Source organism: Martes martes (genome assembly GCF_963455335.1).
Source record: "Martes martes genome assembly, chromosome: 16".
NCBI classification, from domain to species: Eukaryota; Metazoa; Chordata; class Mammalia; order Carnivora; family Mustelidae; genus Martes; species Martes martes.
In genome coordinates this window covers 47,004,163-47,023,302 of record NC_137904.1, presented here as the reverse complement: position 1 = coordinate 47,023,302, position 19,140 = coordinate 47,004,163, and the positions used below count along the sequence as shown (strand labels likewise).

General features: G+C 39.9%; 1 protein-coding gene across 6 annotated transcripts in view; it reads left to right on the top strand.

The window, feature by feature from the left end:
• The first annotated feature begins 2,547 nt into the window (after nt 1-2,547).
• GPATCH8 (G-patch domain containing 8) overlaps nt 2,548-19,140 on the top strand; it is a 108,623-nt gene continuing 92,030 nt past the window's right edge. The window contains exon 1 of one of the 6 annotated variants that reach the window (XM_080827371.1): nt 2,548-2,827. In XM_080827371.1, the coding sequence (XP_080683497.1) occupies nt 2,783-2,827 (45 nt within the window). In that variant the 5' untranslated portion in view covers nt 2,548-2,782. The remainder of the gene's footprint in view (nt 2,828-19,140) is intronic. The other 5 variants (XM_080827372.1, XM_080827375.1, XM_080827373.1 and 2 more) reach the window with 5 other exon arrangements.

Sequence of the window (19,140 nt, the reverse complement as noted above, 5' to 3'; positions counted from 1 at the left end):
TTTTAAAGGTTTTATTTATTTATTTGACGGAGACACGGCAAGAGAAGGGACACCATCCGGGGGAGTGAGAGAGGGAGAAACAGGCTTCCTGCTGAGCACGCAGCCCGAACTGGGGCTCGATCCTAGGACCCTGGGGTCATGATCTGAGCCGAAGGCAGACGCTAACGACAGCCATCCAGGCGCCCCCAAAAGTTACTTCTTAATCTCTGAATATTCTTTTCTCTTTTTTGGCATCCGATGCTTCCTGTTGTCCTTATTTCCTGAGGTAATCTCATATCTCTGTGGATATTGATTACAATTCTTTTGATGGCTTCTTCTATTATTTCCATTATTTCTGGTTCCTCTGAATTCCACTTGCTGTTTTTTTATTTTGTTTTGCTTTGTTTTGGGGCGGGGTGTTTCTGTCTCACAGGTTTCTACCAATGTCTGGTTGTTTTTGGCATCCATTCATACATAAGAGCTGAGTGGAAGCTGTTGTATGGATGGGGTTTCTGGAATGACAGACTTTTCTGTGGGATATCTGGGCTGCATCATGATCTTTGTATGTTGGGGAGACTCCAGTCCTATTTTTGGTATGTGTAGGTTTTTTCCCATTAAGCTGGAACAAGCCTGCCTCCGACCAGAATGTTAGCTTTTACCAAACCTTCCCATTTACAGCATGGTATCTATTTCCTTATCTGTGCCAGATACGTTAAAAGAGTCTCTTTGTTTAGTCTTTTCAGAGGAGAACCCTCCAGTTTACTACCTGGGTGGGAAAGGGGTTTAGCGTTTGACTGCTCTCTAAAGTGCCTTGTAACAAGTCCTGTTTTCAACTCCATCTCCATCTTCATCTTGGTACCTAGTGATTCCAATTCCTGAATTTTTGTGGTACACCTTAGCCTCAGTCAACTTGTTTCCTGGCTTTCCCACTCTAGGATGTTATTTTCTCTATTCTACTAAAGTTATTTCCATTTATCTGTGCTCTCCAGCTTCCAAGATGGCTTTTTTTTTCCTTTTTCTTTCTTTCTTTTTTTTTTTTTTTAAGGATTTTATTTATCCATTGGACAGACAGAGATCACAAGCAGGCAGAGAGGCAGGCAGCGAGAGGAGGAAGCAGGCTCCCCGCTGAGCAGGGAGCCTGATGCGGGGCTCAATTCCAGGACCCTGGGATCATGACCTGAGCCAAAGGCAGAGGCCTTAATCCACTGAGCCACCCAGGCACCCCCAAGATGGTTTTTTTTTTTTAAGATTTTATTTTTATTTATTTTTTAAAGATTTTATTTATTTATTTGCCAGAGATAGAGCCAGAGAGCACAAGCAGGGGGAATGCAGAAGAGAGAGAGAAGCAGACTCCTGGCCAGGCAGGGAGCCTGATGGGGGCTTGATCCCAGGCCCCGGGGGGGATCATGACCTGAGCAGAAGTCAGGCCCTCAACCAACTGAGCCACCCAGGTGTTCACCCTTCTCATCCTTTTACTGTCATCTTAGTAGAGCTGAGAGAGGAAGAAGAGGTAAATGTGTCATGTGTATCCATGGGATTCAATCTGCCACATTTACCCTCAATCTCTTTACAATGTTTACAGTCTGTGTTCTTCCTCTCAGAGTTCTTTTCACTGCTTACAATTGTATTCTGCTTGGACTGGGGTTTGATGAGGCAAAGGGTAACTAAGGAATAGAAGATACACATCCTTCCCAAAATTTACATTCCACCTGACTCTCAGGGTAGGGTAAGGGCTATTTTCCATTTTGTGATTTCTGTCAACTACTCTTTTCAAAAGCAGGGAAGTCCTCATACCCCCTCCTACCTGTTTTATGTATTTTGGCTGAGGGAGCTGGAGGGCTGGGTGGGGTCCTCAGGAAAACCGTAGGATGGAAAAGTCTGAATCATAACCCACAGTCACTGCTTGGGTCTGTGGCAGTAGAGATTACCAAATTCAATTTCCTTATTTTATAAAAGGAAACTGAAAGCCAGAGAGCTTTAGTTGATTTGGATCAACTTCGGTCTCTTGAAAAATACTCTAATAATATCCTAAAAATGGATTAGCAGTCGAGGGGCGTGTGGGTCTAAAGTTTCCTTTGCTGCAGGGATGTTTGGGCGGGGGCGGGGAGCCTTGCCCCTTGCTTTTCCTCAAAGGCCAAAGGTCATTTCAGAGGTCTCATAACTGTACTGTTTTATTTTTTGTAACACTCGTCAACATTTAAAATTATGTAATTATTTTTACTGTGTATCTGACTTCCCCCCACCGGAACGTAAGCCCCATGAGAGAAGGGGTCTTTCCTGTCTCGTTTGCCATTTAATCCTCAGAGCAAACTGGGAATCGAAGTAGTCTGGCTCCAAAATCTGCGCTTTCAACCACTGCATTATATTGCTATTTAGTGAATAAAGCAGAGGATGGACTTCTGCACACACACGGAGACAAGAGGGCAAGAAAATAAATCCTAGTCGGGGAAACCAGCAGGTGGAAAACATCCGGACCTAAGCGTATTGCGCCCTTGTGACCTTTCTCTCCGGAAGCGCTTGCCGCTCTCCGGCGCGAGTGCGCACGCGCTTGCCGTCGGGGTCGCTCTGGGCCGCGAGCGGAGAGGGGATTTAAGGGAAGGTTCCGCCTCCAGGGCTGAAAGGCGCCTGCGCCGACGGGGCTCCCTTCTAGACGCGCTTTCTCGCTTCCTCCCTCCCTCGCCTGCGCGCGCCGGGTGGGCGTGGGAGGAGGCGGGGAATTGGGGAGGGGAGCGAGGGGGCGGGTGTCGCGGGAGGGAAGGAGCGAACCGGAGAGCGTCGTCCTGAGAGGAGTGAAGGCGGCAAAATGGCGGACCGCTTCTCCCGCTTCAACGAGGATCGAGACTTTCAGGTAAACACGGGCGTCACCGAGAATCCGGGAAGGCGCTGGCGGAGCCGGGACGTCCTCATGCCCCGCTCCTAGTTCTTTCCCTTCCAAGCTCTGCTCCGGCTTACGAACTGGCTTGCTCTTCTCCCGCCTCCAGTTCCTCCAGGGGCCTCCCAGCTTGAGGCGAGGCCGCATCTCCTCTCACCTCGTATTCTCTTACCTGTTAAGCTCAGGCCGCCGGGTTTGCAGCTTCGGTCTGCTCGGGCGGGTTTCGGAAGCCTGGTTGGGCCGCAGACTGGGGACGGTGCTCCCCTCGGGTGCGCCGGGCCTGTGAAGGCTCCGGGCGGGCTCCCCGGGGGGAAAAGAGGGCTGGGTTGGGAGGGCTTCGGGCGGGTGTTGCTGAGACCAGGGCTTCCGAATCTCTGGGTTTTGCTCGCAGGGCTCTTCTTCGGGTCGTCCTTCGTCTATCCTCAGTATGGTAAATCCCTTTCATTGTGTGGCTTTCCATTTCTTCCCATGGAAAAAGGATCCTTGAGTTATCAGCCGCCTCCTTGGTTGGTCAAACATTGAGATTTCCCTAGGCGTAAATGTTGCTGTTATTAGGCCGTTCATCTTGCTTGGAAAAGAGTAAGTTACAGGACTGTGGTCGCTGTAAGCTTAGCCCCAAATCCTCCCTCGAAAGATTTTAAGAAGCGTAATGATAAGGGACTTCCTTAGCGCGTGATAACTAGCTCCAGAAGCTCCTTTTTTTCTTTCTTTAGTTGCAAATGCTATTTGGAAAAATGTCCTTGTGATGACAGGTTATTATCGAGGGGAAAAATAAAGGCCAAATTAGAATAACGTGTCTTTCAGTTGTTTTAAAATGCCTTCCTGTTGAGCATTGTTATCGCAGAAATCTCGGCGACTAAAAGGGATTTAGTAGAGATTGGCTGTTTCTAGGGTAAAATACATCCTCAGAGTCTCAAAGAAACCACTGCATTACTACCGCATATCCTGGCAACAGCAATTTGGGTCAGGAGAATGAACATCAGAACTCAAGTTTTTATCCCGCTGCAGATCTTCCTCCGAGTAACATGGGATACTCTAGATACGTTTCAGAAGACAGTTTGAAGGGTTTGCGTTCCCTGAGATGATGGAGTTGGTAAATAAACAGGTAAAGCAGTTAACAACAGTCCAGTGCATGGAACGCTTGTGAGAAGTTTTGCAGCAGTAAGGGATCAAGGGGCTGTTGAAAAACCTTGTGATCATGCGCCTGCTGTCTAACTGCAGCACAATACAGGATCTCAAGGTGTAGGTGCAGGGAAGTTGAAGCAGTTCTTATATAGCCATTTGATCCCTGAGTTTGTTTGTTTGTTTGTTTGTTTGTTTTTTTAAGCCAGCCCCATAAGATGTGAGTAGGTTACAAGATGTGTGGGCTTTTATTGGTAATTTTTAAACAGACCTGTTAACTAAAATCCTCAAGTGCTTTTCAGAGGAGAAAATTTCAAGGTGACCTAATAAAATTGAAAATAAATAACATGGACAATTAAGTGATGAGGGAAAATGGCTGTCAACCACAGAATTTCAGCCGACTTAAACAGATTTGCATGGCCTTGAAAGAATTTGACAACTGGATAGCAGATTGTGAATGCTGTCACCTGGAAAAAATTGAGAAAGCCTCTACCTTTTCAAGTAAGATGACTTTCTCTTCTGATGCTCTAGTTGGGTTTATCTGAAACCTGATGGGAAGTTCTTTGAAGATAGTATGCGTATTTTAAGTTTCTTTCCTGCTTGTATGTTAAAATAACCAACTCCTGCAGTTAGGAAAATGTTGGTTTTCTAAAATTCAGATCTCCTAATATTATGGGTAAAATAGGGTGTTGGGAATGAAAACCTTTTAGACAACTAAAAGATGTTAAAACTTTTGTAAATTATTGTACTAACATTTCTATTTTTTCCCTTTTTTTTTTTTTTTTAAAGATTTATTTACTTACTTGACAGAGACACAGTGAGAGAGTGAACATAAGCAGGGGAGTAGGAGAGGGAGAAGCAGACTTCTGCTGAGCAGGGAGCCCAAGGTAGGGCTCGATCCCAGGACCCTGGGATCATGACCTGAGTTGAAGGCAGAGCCACCCAGGTGCCCCTAACATTTCTATTTCTTTTTATTAAGATTTTATTTATTTATTTGATAGAGACACATAGTGACAGAGATAGCAAGAGAGCACAAGCAGGGAGGAGAGGGAGCCCGATGTGGGGCTTGATCCCAGAATGCTGGGATCCTGACCTGAGCCAAAGGCAGATGCTTAACCGACTAAGCCACCCAGACGCCCCTGTATTAACATTTCTAAAAAGCATCCATTTAAAATAGTCAATTACAATTAAAAAAAAAAAAAAACAACTTAAAGTAGTATTTCTTCCGGATGTTTTAATAAGAGAAAAAATACTGATTTTCATTAATGATATCCTTCAATTTAAAGTTATTATTATTATTATTATTTTTTAAAGATTTTATTTATTTATTTGACAGAGATCACAAATAGGCAGAGAGAGAGAGAGAGAGAGAGAGGGAGGAGGAAACAGGTTCCCTGCTGAGCAGAGAGCCCGATGGCCGGGCTCGATCCCAGAACCTGAGATCATGACCCGAGCCGAAGGCAGAAGCTTCAACCCACAGAGCCACCCAGGCGCCCCTCAATTTAAAAAGTTATTAGAGAGAAAATGTAATAGCGTGCTCCTGTATATAGTATATCTAAAACATTTTAAGGTTGGGTTATTAAAATTAAATGTGGCCTCCTTTTAAGATTTTGAGTGATAAACGAGGTGAAACCATTGAGTACATTTGAAAACAAATCCAAAGTAGGTTTCCGAACAGTGCATGGATCCTGTTGCTTTAAAAATATCTTCTTACAGCACTAGAGATTTTTCTGTGTTATCTTCTCCAGTAAGTTCTAGATGACTGTCATTTTTTGGCTTTAAATTGGCAAGTTAACTAAAAATGATAAAATTTCACTCTTTGCCAATTTACCATCACTTGCAAATTTTGGACAGTTTGTGGTATCTTGAACTTAGTATTGAGTCAGAGGTGGATTCACTTATTTGGGAACACCTGAAGTTTCAAAGGTGTTTTATGTAATATGGTGAGGAGCTTAATTAACGGTGGCATGCCACCTGAAGCACTTATGAATATAAAGAGTAATCATTATTAAGGACATACATTTAAACATTTTCACTAACTTCATTTTAACAATAAATAGGCACCATTCTGCACCCTATATGTGTATTTTCTTCTTTTTTTAAAAAAAATTTTATTTATTTGAGAGAGAGAGAGGTGACAAGTAGGCAGAGAGGCAGGCAGAGAGAGGGGGGAAGCACGCTCCCCGCTGAGCAGAGTGCCTGATGCGGGGCTCGATCCCAGGACCCTGAGATCATGACCTGGGCCAAAGGCAGAGGCTTAACCCACTGAGCCACCCAGGCGCCCCTATGTGTATTTTCTCATAGTCTTTGCAATAACTCTATGAGGTAGGTACTATTAACGCTCATTTTCAAATGAGGCAGCTGAGGCACAGAGAGTTAAATAACTTGGCCAGGTATATACAGCTGGTAGATGGCAGCACCTAGAGTCACACCTTGGCTCTTAAGGCTCTTGAACCTGTGCTCATGACCATTATCTCTACTGCCACTTACATATTTTATATAACTAACTGAGTCATCAAATATGGAGGATAAACTTACAAATTATGAAGAATAAGTGAGCTTTTAGAGAGGTTATACACTTAGTTTTTACTGTGTTCCCTTTTGTCCAGAACAGTTTCTTGTTCTCCCAAGGACTTAGAAGGAGACTTCTGACAGTGATGAGTTACACTATCATAGAGGACATACTGTTAACTGTTATTTTAGTTTAGACATTGTTTTGTGTGTTTTTTTTTTAAATATTATTTATTTATTTATTTGTCAGAGAGAGGGGGAGAGAGAGCGCGCGCGCACGCCTGCACACAAGCAGAGGGAGTGGCAGGCAGAGCAAGTAGAGGGAGAAGCAGGCTCCCCGCCAAGCAAGGAGCCCCATGCGGGACTCCATCCAAGGACCCTGGGATCATGACCTGAGTCGGAGGCATCGGCTTAACCAACTGAGCCACCCAGGTGTCCCTTGTGTGGTCTTTTTAAGTGATTTTTTTTGTCTTTGGAAATCTTTGTGGTTTAGACTCATGTATTTATTTTTTTAATGTTTTAAGTTCTGACTACTGCTTTAAGAATCTGACCTCAATTTCTGAATGAGACACTTCTGCCTACATTTACCAGATTGAGGCATATTTGCTCACAGATTAAAATGTTACACAAACTAATGGAAAATACGTAGTATATATAACTTAAGATATAGATGTATTCAGTACTTTGAATTACAGGTTCCCTAAAGAAAGTTTTGTTTGTACAGGGATGTACAACTGTAAGGTGTTAAGATACACTGCTCAGCGTTTAGTGGTTGTGCGGCTATTAATGGTGATGCTCCTGAATGCTATGAGGAAATACGTTCTTCAATTCGTGTTCCTGCAGAGAACTGGTGATTTAAAGTAGCCTTTCATTCTTGTTCTGAATATGTTTGCATTAGATTTCTAATAAAAAAGAGTTATGATAATCAATGAGTAATAAAATAAGAGAAAATAAGTCTTAAAGTTCATAATAAAAATAAAATTACCCAAGGGTTTTTTATACTCTATGTAAGTAATCATAATGGTAAATAGTAATAAGTCATGTGTTACTTTATGTAGTATGTAAGAGTCCTGGTATTTCATGTATGATACCAGGATGTGACCTTCAGATAATTCTTAGTTGAGACCATTAAATGAGAAGGTTACAGTTTTAAAATACTTTGATCACAGAATCATGTTAGTATATTTTCTGTGTGGTATCTTGCAATAAAGTTGGCATTCTAATGCAGACGTGCTGGAGATGACACATGGGCAAGTATTCTAATCTCTGTTTCCAGGGTCTCCCATCATGTGGAAGATATAACACTAGTTGTGGAAATCAGTGTACACTTTGCTTGGGATACTGAAACTTATGCAAAATCATTACTACTCCCTTTCCCATACATATTATATAGGTGGAAAGGGTTGGAACCAAGGCTGTACCGATCTCAAAATACTGATGATAAATTGGCATGATTATTAACAAATGCAAAATTATTGATTAGTATATTTTCAGGTGTTCAAGAGTTACCCTGTAAGGTTAGCATAAGGGAAAGTTCTCTGGTGGTTATTTGAAGGATTAAGGTAAATATCCAAGGTAAAGGGTACTGGAAAAGGGACAGTTAAGGAATAACATCACAGAGAAAAACACAAGTTGCATTGGAGGGACAGTGGGGTTGGCAAGAATTGCGATCACAGGGCTTCATGTGACAGAATGCTTATTTGTTTTCAAAGTAGGCATTGAGACGAAGAAGAAACAGATCTAGACAGATTCATTATTAGGCTGATTATTTACAGGGCTGTTCTAGTGCTATCAGCATTACAGAAAAATAGGTGACTCTGTTGTATTCATTCCATTTTTTTCTATCTGTATCACACAGTTCCCATTAGAGTACTACAGAAACTCTTTTTTCACATTTTCTTAGATCTTTATGATAAGTTATATAACCAGAACTAAAATTTGTGACTTAAAAAATTTTTAGACCCATATATAATTAGCTATACTGATTCTCCTGCTTCATAGCTGAGATATATTTCCATATAATTTCCATCTCTTTAAGTATAGGATAAAATGAAAAAAGGACAGTGTCCTCTTGTTCCCAAGATGACCATTTTCTGGGGTATCTGGCTGGCTCAGTCAGTGCAGCATGCAACTTGATCTCAGGGTCACGAGTTTGAGCCCCACATTGAGTGGTGGAGTTTGCTTTTAAAAAAAAAAATTACCATTTTCTGGAAAGGATTAGGAGTTCATGAGATCTTGAATTACGGATTTGAAACCCATGTGGAGATTTCATTTTTTTTCTTGTGACTTAATAAGTTTCTAATATTTTATTAATGTAAATGGGTTCCAACTTGAAGTAGACATCCAGTTCTTGAATTCTATTAACATTCCTTCCCTGAAACAATTTGGTACTTTTGCTTGTATGTCTGGCATTAAATCCCTTTTCATATTAGCATCGCCATTTAGCATTAAGTGAGAGCTGACTCATGGTTAATTACCAAAGGAATTACAAATGACCACCACAAATACTGAAAGAAGTCATTGATTTGATATTGCAGTGGATACCAGAAGATGTTGTAATGATTTTCCAGTTATAAAAAGTGAATTGTCCATTTAACTGTGGAAATCTATCTGAATGTGCTTAATGCATTGTATTAATCAATGCAAAAATTTAAATATATGCAGCTGAAAGAATATACTGTATTGTCATACTAAATGATTTCTTTGTGACTTAACAGATGCATTTAATATATTATACATAATATAGGAATTTAAGGAAGAAAAAATAGCCACAGTTATTTTGGCATTGTACATAGGTTAATAGCATATAATATTTTAGTAAGTGCCCTAGATAGTAAGAAATTAAAGTTAGGGCCAAAATAGTAGTTTCCTGTAACTTAATTTTAATTTTTACTAGTAGTGTCAAGGTAAGATAAATCTTGAGCTGTGCATCATTCAAACAAGGAGAAGATGTCTTTGTAATATTAATTTGGTCTCATCTCATTAGGTTTCGATTATTTGTTATCATCCTTCTCTGACAGTTGATTTCACAGAGGAATTCAGTTTATCTCTCTGTTTTATGGAATTGAAATACAAAACAGCTCTTCAGATTTAGTTATAATAGAAAAAATCATCAATCATGTTTTGTGACTGATATTTTAGATAATGATTGTTGGAAAAGTTAGTACTTTTATCTTACAGTTCAAGTAATATTTTTCGGTGTTGATGAGGGAGTAGCTTGCTTTTTCAACCTTTTGTAGATAATACTGATCAGAAATCAAGAAATTAATTGGATAATTTAGATCTTGACTATACAAGAAGCTTAAGCTAATGCTTGTGGATTTATATGCTGTAGTGTCAGTAATTTCCCTTATTGCTGTGAGTAAAGCTATAAGTAAAATTATGAGGTATCTTAGAAGAAGGAGCAAAAATGGTTAAAAATTTAATTGGCTTAATAACTGCTTTAGGGTATCTGCATAAGAGATACCAAGGGATATATTTACCTTCAGAATATTTTCTAGTACATAAGCTTATTTTTTTTTTTTAAAGATTTTATATATTTATTTGACAGGGAGAGGGAGGGAGGGAGAGTACAAGCAGGGGGAGGGGCAGAGGGAGAGAGAGAAGCAGGCTCCCTGCTGAGCTGGGACCCTGATGGGGGACTTGATCCCAGGACTCAGGGATCATGACCCGAGCCGAAGGCAGTCGCCCAACCAACCAAGCCACCCAGGCGCACTAAACTTATTTTTAAAAAGGTTGTTAAAATAATATTTGAATCGTAGTTGTAGTAAGAAGTGTGTGTGTGTAGAGAAAACTTGAGGCTAAGAAAAGGAACTTTTGTCCTAGATCGAGAGATAACAAAACTAACAATAGTATTTACTACTCAAAATCAGCAAGATTGTTAAATGAATAGCGTAGTCAGTAAATACAAAATTCAAAGTAAATGAGAAAACTCTTGAAGTGGAATGGTTGGGCATGCCTTTATGAAGAAAGTAGCATTTAAGCTGGATCTTGAAAGCTAAGACTACATCTTTTTTTTTTTTTTTAAGATTTTATTTATTCATGAGAGAGAGCGTGCGCATGCGCAGTCTGGAGCAGGAGCAGGGGAGGGAGGCCGAGGGAGAAGCAAACTCCCTGCTGAGCAGGGAGCCAGATGGGCTCCAGGACCCTGAGATCCTGACCTGAGCTGAAGGCAGCTGCTTAACCCACTGAGCCACCCAGGTACCCCGATAGGATTGCATCTTTGCAAGGAACAGGAAGGGAGGCATTCAGTTGGAGAAAATAGCCGGGGTAAAAGTATAGAAGTGGAACAAGCAGAATTGTTGTTTGTTTTTGTTTTTCTTTTTGAACAGTGATTAAGCCATTGAACATAGGAAAAAAGTGAAAGCTGAGGCTACAACAATAAGTTTTATTTTAATGCTCTAAGCAGGAGTGTCCTAGCTATTTTTTAATTATTTTTTTTTATTTAAGATTTTATTTATTTGACAGAGCACTAGCACAAGCAAGGGGAGGGGCAGAGGGAGAGGGAGAAGCAGACTGCTCAGTGAGTGGGAGCCAGAGGATATGGGGCTTATCCCAGGACCCCTGGGATCATGACCTGAGCCAAAGGCAGAAGCTTAAACAACTGAGCCACCCAAGTGCCTTTGTCCTAGTTATATTTCAGGTGTTTAAACAGGGTATAGACAATAACACGGTTTTTCTTATTGGAAGATAATTCAGATACAGTTGTTAGATGTGCTGTATATACAGTTAAAGCTGTGATAACCAGTCCCCATCAACCAGAGTTAATGTGAGTGTGGGCAAGAGAGGGATTATAATAATGGACTGTGATTGTATGCTTGGTGGGTGGGGAGATAAGTAAGGACTTTTGGGGTGGAGGGAAAAGTTGGATCAATGGATTGTAGTCTGCAATGGGGTTTAAGAATTGTTGGAGTGATGGGAGGTGGGTGGGGGATGAGGAAAAGTATAAAAAGGATTAAGAGTATACTTACTGTAATGAGCACTGAGTAATGTGTAGACTTGTTGAATCATTGTATTGTATACTTGTTGAATCATTGTATTGTACACCTGAAACTAATATAACTTTTTTTTTCCCAAAGATTTTATTTATTTGACAGAGAGTGATCACAAGCAGGCAGAGCAGCAGGCAGAGAGAAAGGGGGAAGCAGGCTCCCTGCTGAGCAAAGAGCCTGATGCAGGGCTCCATCCAACTACCCTGAGATCATGACCTGAGCCACCCAGGCGCCCCTAATATAACATTGTTAATTACACTTCAGTTAAAAACAAAAGAATGATTGGAGTTGGAGGTACTAGAGGGAATGAGCTGTTACGGTTGGTAGAGCACAGTGCTTGAAATAGAGATTATGGAAGGGTTGAGATTATTGGTAATGACATGACAGTGAAATGGCTAAAGTAGAATGGAGGACAAGATCATAAGAAAGGAAGTTAGGGAACTAAGACATCAGGGTGTTATAAAATCATCTAACCTGGATATAAGAATGGTAATTGTGTAGTTGTATACTGTTACGGTTTAGTAAGTGCGCTTAGATACATTCTTGTCTAATTTCTTCCAGTAGCTCAGTGAGGTAGATAGATTAGGTAAGAACTCTATTTTAGAGATGGTGAAACTGAAGCCCAGATAAATTATTTTGCCTAATTCAGAGCAGGGGTTTGAACTTTATCTTCTGATTTATTTTTTTATTTATCTTTTATTTTTTTTGGTAGTGTTCTTTTTGCTGTGGTGTATAGATTGGCCTCTTTTTGAGGAGATGAGTGTTAGTATTATCTACAGTATGCAAAGCACTGTACATGGCAGCATTTTCTACCAGTTAACTATCTGGTAGGAAATGGTTGGTATGTTTATTATTTTTGTTTTCTGGTAACTTCTTGGTGTTATAAACTTATTTAGTTATGACTTGTTGCTGGCCTTTTCACTGTACATAGGTTTACCAGACAATTCCATTTCTCATACATTTATTGAGTGCCCATGTATTAGCATGGCATCATAAAGGATAAGAAATAAGATTAAATCAGGGGCCGCCTGGGTGGCTCAGTGGGTTAAAGCCTCTGCCTTCGGCTTAGGTCATGATCTCAGGGTCCTGGGATCGAGCCCTGCATTGGGCTCTCCGCTCAGCGGGGAGCCTGCTTCCCTTCCTCTCTCTCTCTCTCTCTCTTCCTGTCTCTCTGCTTACTTGTGATCTCTGTCAAATAAATAAAATCTTAAAAAAAAATTTAAAAAAAAAGATAAAATCAGTCCATTTTCATTTGTGTCAGTAAAAAGGTAGCTGGGAGAGGAGATGGTACTTCTACTGGATGTTGTCAAATTCGGGTACTATAAACTCACCCTTGACTGTTGCAGCATCAGAAGTTGACTGCTGTGATAGCTAGTGATGATACTGTCAGCTACTGTTCGTTGGTATGGGCCCTGTGCCAGGATATTTTGGAGATATTTATCTAATCCAAGTAGCTTTTTTTTTTTTTTAAGATTTTATTTATCTATTTGACAGAAAAACTGAGAGGAGGAACACAAACGGGGAGTGGGAGAGGGAGAAGGCAGGCTCTCCATCCCAAGACCGAGGGATTATGACCTGAGCTGAAGGCAGACACTTAACCAACTGAGCCATCCAGGTGGCCCTAAAAATAAAATCTTTTTTTCTTTTTAATAACTTTATTATATTTTTAAAGATATAACCCATTTATTTATTTATTTATTTATTTATTTGACAGAGACAGTGAGAGGGAGAGTTCACGCATGCACACAAGCAGGGTTAGCAGCAGAGGGAGAGGGAGAAGCAGGCTCTCCACTGAGCAGGGAGCCCAATGTGAAGCTCGATCCCAGCACGCTGGAATCATGACCAGAGCCGAAGGCAGCTGCTTAATGATTGAGCCATCCAGGTGCCCCAAAAATAAAATCTTAAAAAGAAAAAAAAAGACTGGAGCATCTGGTGCCATTGTAAAAGGTGTATCTCTTTTCTTTTCACTTCATTGTCCTGCCATCCTTCAGTTTTCTTTTGTTAACCTGGACATGCCAGGCTCTTTTATTTCTTTCTTTTTTTTTTTTAATTAAATTTTTAAAAAGATTTTACTTATTTGTGAGAGAATGAGCAAGGGGAGGGACAGAGGGAGAAGACTCACCACTGAGCAGGGAAGCAGAGTGGGGCTTGATCCCAGGACCCTGACTGAGATCATGACCTGAGCCAAAGGCGAACACTTAACTGATTGAGCCACCCGGGTGCCTTGCTAGGCTCTTTTTTATTCTTTGTTTTGCATATGCTCTTAGCTATCTTGAATTCCTGCTACTGTACTTTTATAGTCTTCAATATAAAAGTTTTGGTGTCACCTCTGACATCTTCCTAAGTTGAATTAGTTCATTTTCTGTGCTCCCATAGCACTTTGGTCATATTTCAGTAATAGCACTTTTACTGGTAATAGTAGCAGCTCACAGTATAGAGTGCTTATTACTTTGTTGTGCGCACCATTATTTCATGTAATCTCCCAGTAAGGCAGGTTCTGTTATCCCCATTTTACAATGAAAAACTTACCCAGATCCACATAGCTAGCCAGTTGAAGAGGTAGCTTTCAGGTATTTTGGACCAGTGTTACCCCTTAACCACTGTGTTTTTACCTTTCTTACTGTATACTTCCTTATAGTTTATCTCCTCACACTGGACTTAGAACTCCTTGGATGCCAAGTCTTTGTTTTATTCATTTTTCTAGCATTGAGCCGGTGTCTGGCACCTAGAAGTTGCTCAGATATTGGAATTAACAGTTAAGGAATGTCAGGTATGTTAGGAGAGGCTTAGTAGAGCCTGGGAAGAATATATATAGATTTGGGGACTCAGCTTCCTGCTGTATACTGTGGATTATCTAGGTTGGGCTATTACTTTTTGTGATAACCTATAAAGCCAGTTGAGGGATATTTCAGATTTGGAGTCTGTATTAATGGCTAGTTATAATTTTACATTATTATGTATTAAATGTAATTACAGCAATCGTCTTTAAGTTGTGTTTCCTTTTGTGTGAAACGTTATACATATACTTCTTTACCTGTGAACTAGTGCAGAAGTTTTGTCAGACCTCTGAATAGAGATCTATCATAACCAGCCAGTAGTAAAAGAAATACGTTACTATGGGTTTCAGAGTAATTCTTTTTTTTTTTTTGAGATTTTATTTATTTAGAGAGAGAGCGATGGGGGGGGTGGGGGCAAAGGGAAAAGGTGAGAGAGAATCCCAAGCAGATTCCGCACTGAGCACAGAGCCCAGTGTGGGGTTTGATCTCACAACCCTGAAATCAGGAGTTGGAAGCTTAACTGACTGAGCCACTCAGGCGCCCCCAGATGAATTAAACTGTTGTCTTCCTGTCTTTCTGAATGCCTCAAGAATTGTTTGCTGTATTTTCATGCATTTCTGAAAAAGGTTTATTTTTCTTACGGGGTTTTTAAAGTTGCTAATTTTTCAATGTAGGGCTTTTATTGGAAACCAGTTCTTTCTTTTTCTAGTCAAATTATCCAGAAAATTTGATATGTCAAACAGGTGTGCATGTATTTTTAGACTAGTATGTGATTTCAAGTTCTTAATGATTTGCTGAGATTGCAAATTGAGCCAATTATCTTTCCTGGTAATTTACATAGAAGTAAATTCAATAAATGAAATTTTCTTCTGGTATTGACTGGTTTCAGTGCTTTAAAATAATAATTTATTATTTTATACCTCTTTATTTTTTTGAAAAATATTTTATTTTTTTGAGAGAGAGCACAAGTGGGAGGGAGGGGCAGAGGGAGAGGAAGAAGCACAGCAGGGAGCCGTTGTGGGACTTGATCCCAGGGCCCTGGGATCATGACCTGAGTGGAAAGTATATGCTTAACCCTCTGAGCCACCCAGGCTATGTAGTAATGCTGTAGTGTAATAATCTGGATTTAACAGCTGAAGACACAGGCCTAGGCCTAGATAGTTTTGATAATTTGCCCAAGGTTACACAGCTAGCAAATGGTTGTGATTTGATTTCAGGTATCTCTCACTTCAGAGATCTTTGGTTTTTATAATAGTATACTGAAAGTCATTGTAAATCAGACTGTATGATTACAAAAACAGCGAAGAATTGGGGTTTTTGAGGAGTTGACCACACTGATGTTTCTGTCCACCTTCTAAGTGGAAATAAATTTTAAATATACTAATAAAATGATGCAGTAATCCCCTAGAATGTTCATTTCTATTTGGATAGGGTTTTTTGCTCCTGAGACATTTTCTTTCTGAATTATTTAGGATAATACTAGAATTAGTTTATTTGAGATGAGTAAGGGAGAGGGGAAGAGAGATGAAAGTCTCTCATTTATTTGGTGACAGAGGAGGACTGGTTTTGTTCACAGATGGAATATGACTCTATCCTATATAGCTCTATCTGCTAAACATATCATTTTTTGTCTATGGCAGGTAAAATCAGCATCATTACATGTTTTGAATTTAGAAAGTCCAAATTATAAAGTCTGTTACTTGAGTTGTAAGGTAGGGCAGTGATTAATATATCCCCTTAGTGACATTAGACAGTCTCTCAGGGAATAATGGTAAATATAGTACAAAAGATAAATTTTGGTTGGGGAGATTTGAAGAAGAGAGATAGGAATGTCCATAATATGCAGCTTAATAGCCAGAGCCAGGTGCTAAAAGATAGGGCTAGCATGAGTGGTACAATATACTACCAATGATAAAATTACTTTAAATTTGGCTCATACCTAGTTTAAATGGGAAAAATCAGAAAGGATTTAAAAGTTTAGTCTCTATAATCCTTGTATTAAATAATTGATTTGACTTCATCAGAGAGCTTGAATCCAATGACTTTGACTATGAGTAACGTTTTTTCATTAATTTTGGGGGGAAATCATGTTAAACTTTAATAGTCATAGGAAGATAGAGGAGAATATCACCTCTTCAGGGTCTTAAATATGGTGTTTTACTATTTGAGGTTATGGTCTTTTGGTTGTGATCTTTAAAGAATTGTCCCAATAATTTATCCTCTTCTCTCGTTTTAATTTTCCCCATTAATTACCATATTTAACCACTGGAAAGGGTACAGGTGCAGGATTGTGTAAAGTCCAAAATCAGCACTGGTTAGCAAATAAAAGATTCCACTTATATGGGTAAATTTAGGACAGTCCATGTCTCTATTTATATTTAAATGATCATCACAGCTAAATTTGTAAGAGAAGTTTCCACATTTGTCCTGTGCTTGGAAGCAGAATCCTTGACCTACAAGGAATTAGGGCTACTGTGTATTTTAATGACATACAGGTCAGCCAGGTTCTGTTCATTTATAATTAGACCTGCTACAAGTGGAAGCTTTTGTTGAGAGACGCAGTTGAAAGAAAGTCCGTAGGGTGTTATGTATACGTGTGTGTGTTTTAAAACAATTTTTTGAAAAGTGAAATTGCTTCTAGTCTGGTCCCTTTGAACTTAAATTTCTGATCAGCATAAATGAAAAATAATATTTCAGTTCTGAAAGCAGATAGTATATGGATAGGAAGAGTTGATTTAGGCATTGGAATAAGTGTTTCGAGCAGTCATCATTAAAACTAAATTTTAAGAATACTCTAACATAGGATTCGTAAATTTTCCCTAGGATGACCGTATGTTGTAGTTTATGCCTTTTGTCATGACATGTTTACCCGTAGCCTTCCCTTTTACTCTCAAAGTGCCCTGGTTTGTAAGATACATTATGTTATCATCCTAATTCTAATGGGATTTGAGAGGTCTAAATGAGATTTTGAAAGCAGGGTAAAGCAGGAAAAAAAAAATACTCCTCTTAATATCCCTGTTGAGGCCTGCACATAATCAAATGCCATATTGCCTATTTTTTGAAGAAATTTTTTGTTTTTTAAGATTTTATTTTTTTGACAGAGAGATCACAAGTAGGCAGAGAGGCAGGCAGGGAAAGAGGGGAAAGTAGACTCCCCACTGAGCAGAGAGCCTGATGCAGGGCTGGATCCCAGGACCCCAAGATCATGACCTGAGCCTGACCTGAGCCGAAGGCAAAGGCTTAAGCCTCTGAGCCACCCAGGCACCCCCACCCCCTTTTTTAAAGTAAACTCTGCCCCCGGTGTGGGGCTTGGATTTAGGACCCCGAGATCAGGAGTTGCAGGTTAATGACTGAGCCAGCCAGGAGCCCCTGGAAGGAATGATCTTAATAAGTCTTAAGTTCATCAGGATGATGGAAACTGTATTTGTGAGGAAAAATAGGAAATACTTACTACTATCATCATAGTCACCACCACCCCCACCACTACCACTACTACTACTGTTCTTATAGTTTGTAGGATAAGACTACTAACTGAGCTACCCAGGCGCGCCAGCATTGGTATAGTAATATTAACTAAACCATAAGCCTTATTTGAATTCTACCACTTTTATCCACTAATATTCTTCTGTTTCAGGATTCCACCCAGGATTCTAAATTAATCACATGTAGTTATTTCTTCTTTGTGTCCTCTAATCTGTAACATTTCCTTGGTCTTTCCATGTCTTTTGTGCTAACTAGCAGGTTTTAACTAACTTTTCTATATGAAATATTGTTTAAGAATTATGCTCATGGGGGGAAGAATTATGGTAACAATTAATGCTTTTTTTTTTAATCTTTTGAGTTTTATATAGTTTACACTGGTGGAAACATGGGGCTAAGAATCAAGACCCACAATGCTAAATTGTACACCTGTTACAACTTAAAGTTATGTAACACTGTGTTTCAACTATAAATAAATAAAATTTCAACAAAAATAAAATTACATTTATTCCTACCATATACCCTATCCCTGACCCAAAGAATCAGAAGCCTTTGTGAATTTGGGACAGTCTGTGTTAGTTTCTTATTTGTGAAGTAAGGATGATTAAGGGGTGCCTGGGTGGCTCAGTCAGTTAAGGGTCTGATTTGATTTTAGCTAGGTCATGAGATTGAGCCTTGCTTGGAGCTCTGTGCTGGGTGTGGAGCCTGCTTATGAAGATTCTCTCTGTTGGGGTGCCTGGATGAGTCAGTCAGTTAAGTGGCTGACTCTTGATTTTGGCTCAGGTCATGACCTCAGGGTCTTGGGATCAAGCCCCATGTGGGGCTCTGTGCTCAGTGGGGAGTCTGCTTTAGGATCTGTCTCTCCCTCTGCCCTCCCCCCCTACACTCATGCTCTCTCTCTCTCTGTAAAATAAATAAACCTTAAAAAAGATTCTCTCTCTCTCTCCCTCTGTCCCTCTCCACCCTGCTCACATGCACTCTTGGTCACTCTAAAAAGGAAAAAAAAATTTTCCTCTAAGTTTAACTGATTGCCACATCCTGTATTATCTAAGTTTGTGAGGATAAGGTTTCTGAAGGTATTTTATAAAGCTAAAAGAATCTGTGCATGTCTGTGTATATGGAGTGGTACTGACCTTTCTCAAAACTGTTTTAAATCTAAAACAAGCAGTTTTAGATTTACAGAAAGAATGTTAAGATAGTAAGAGTTCCCATAGATATGCACCTAGTTTCCCTTATTAACATCTTACATTAGTGTTTGCACATTTGTTACCACACTAACAGACTAATAATCTTTACCAATGGATATTGATATATTATTATTAATTCAAGTCCGTATCTGTATCCTTAGTACTCCCCTCATGTCCTTTTCTGTTCCAGGGTGCCATACAGGATAACTCATTACATTTAG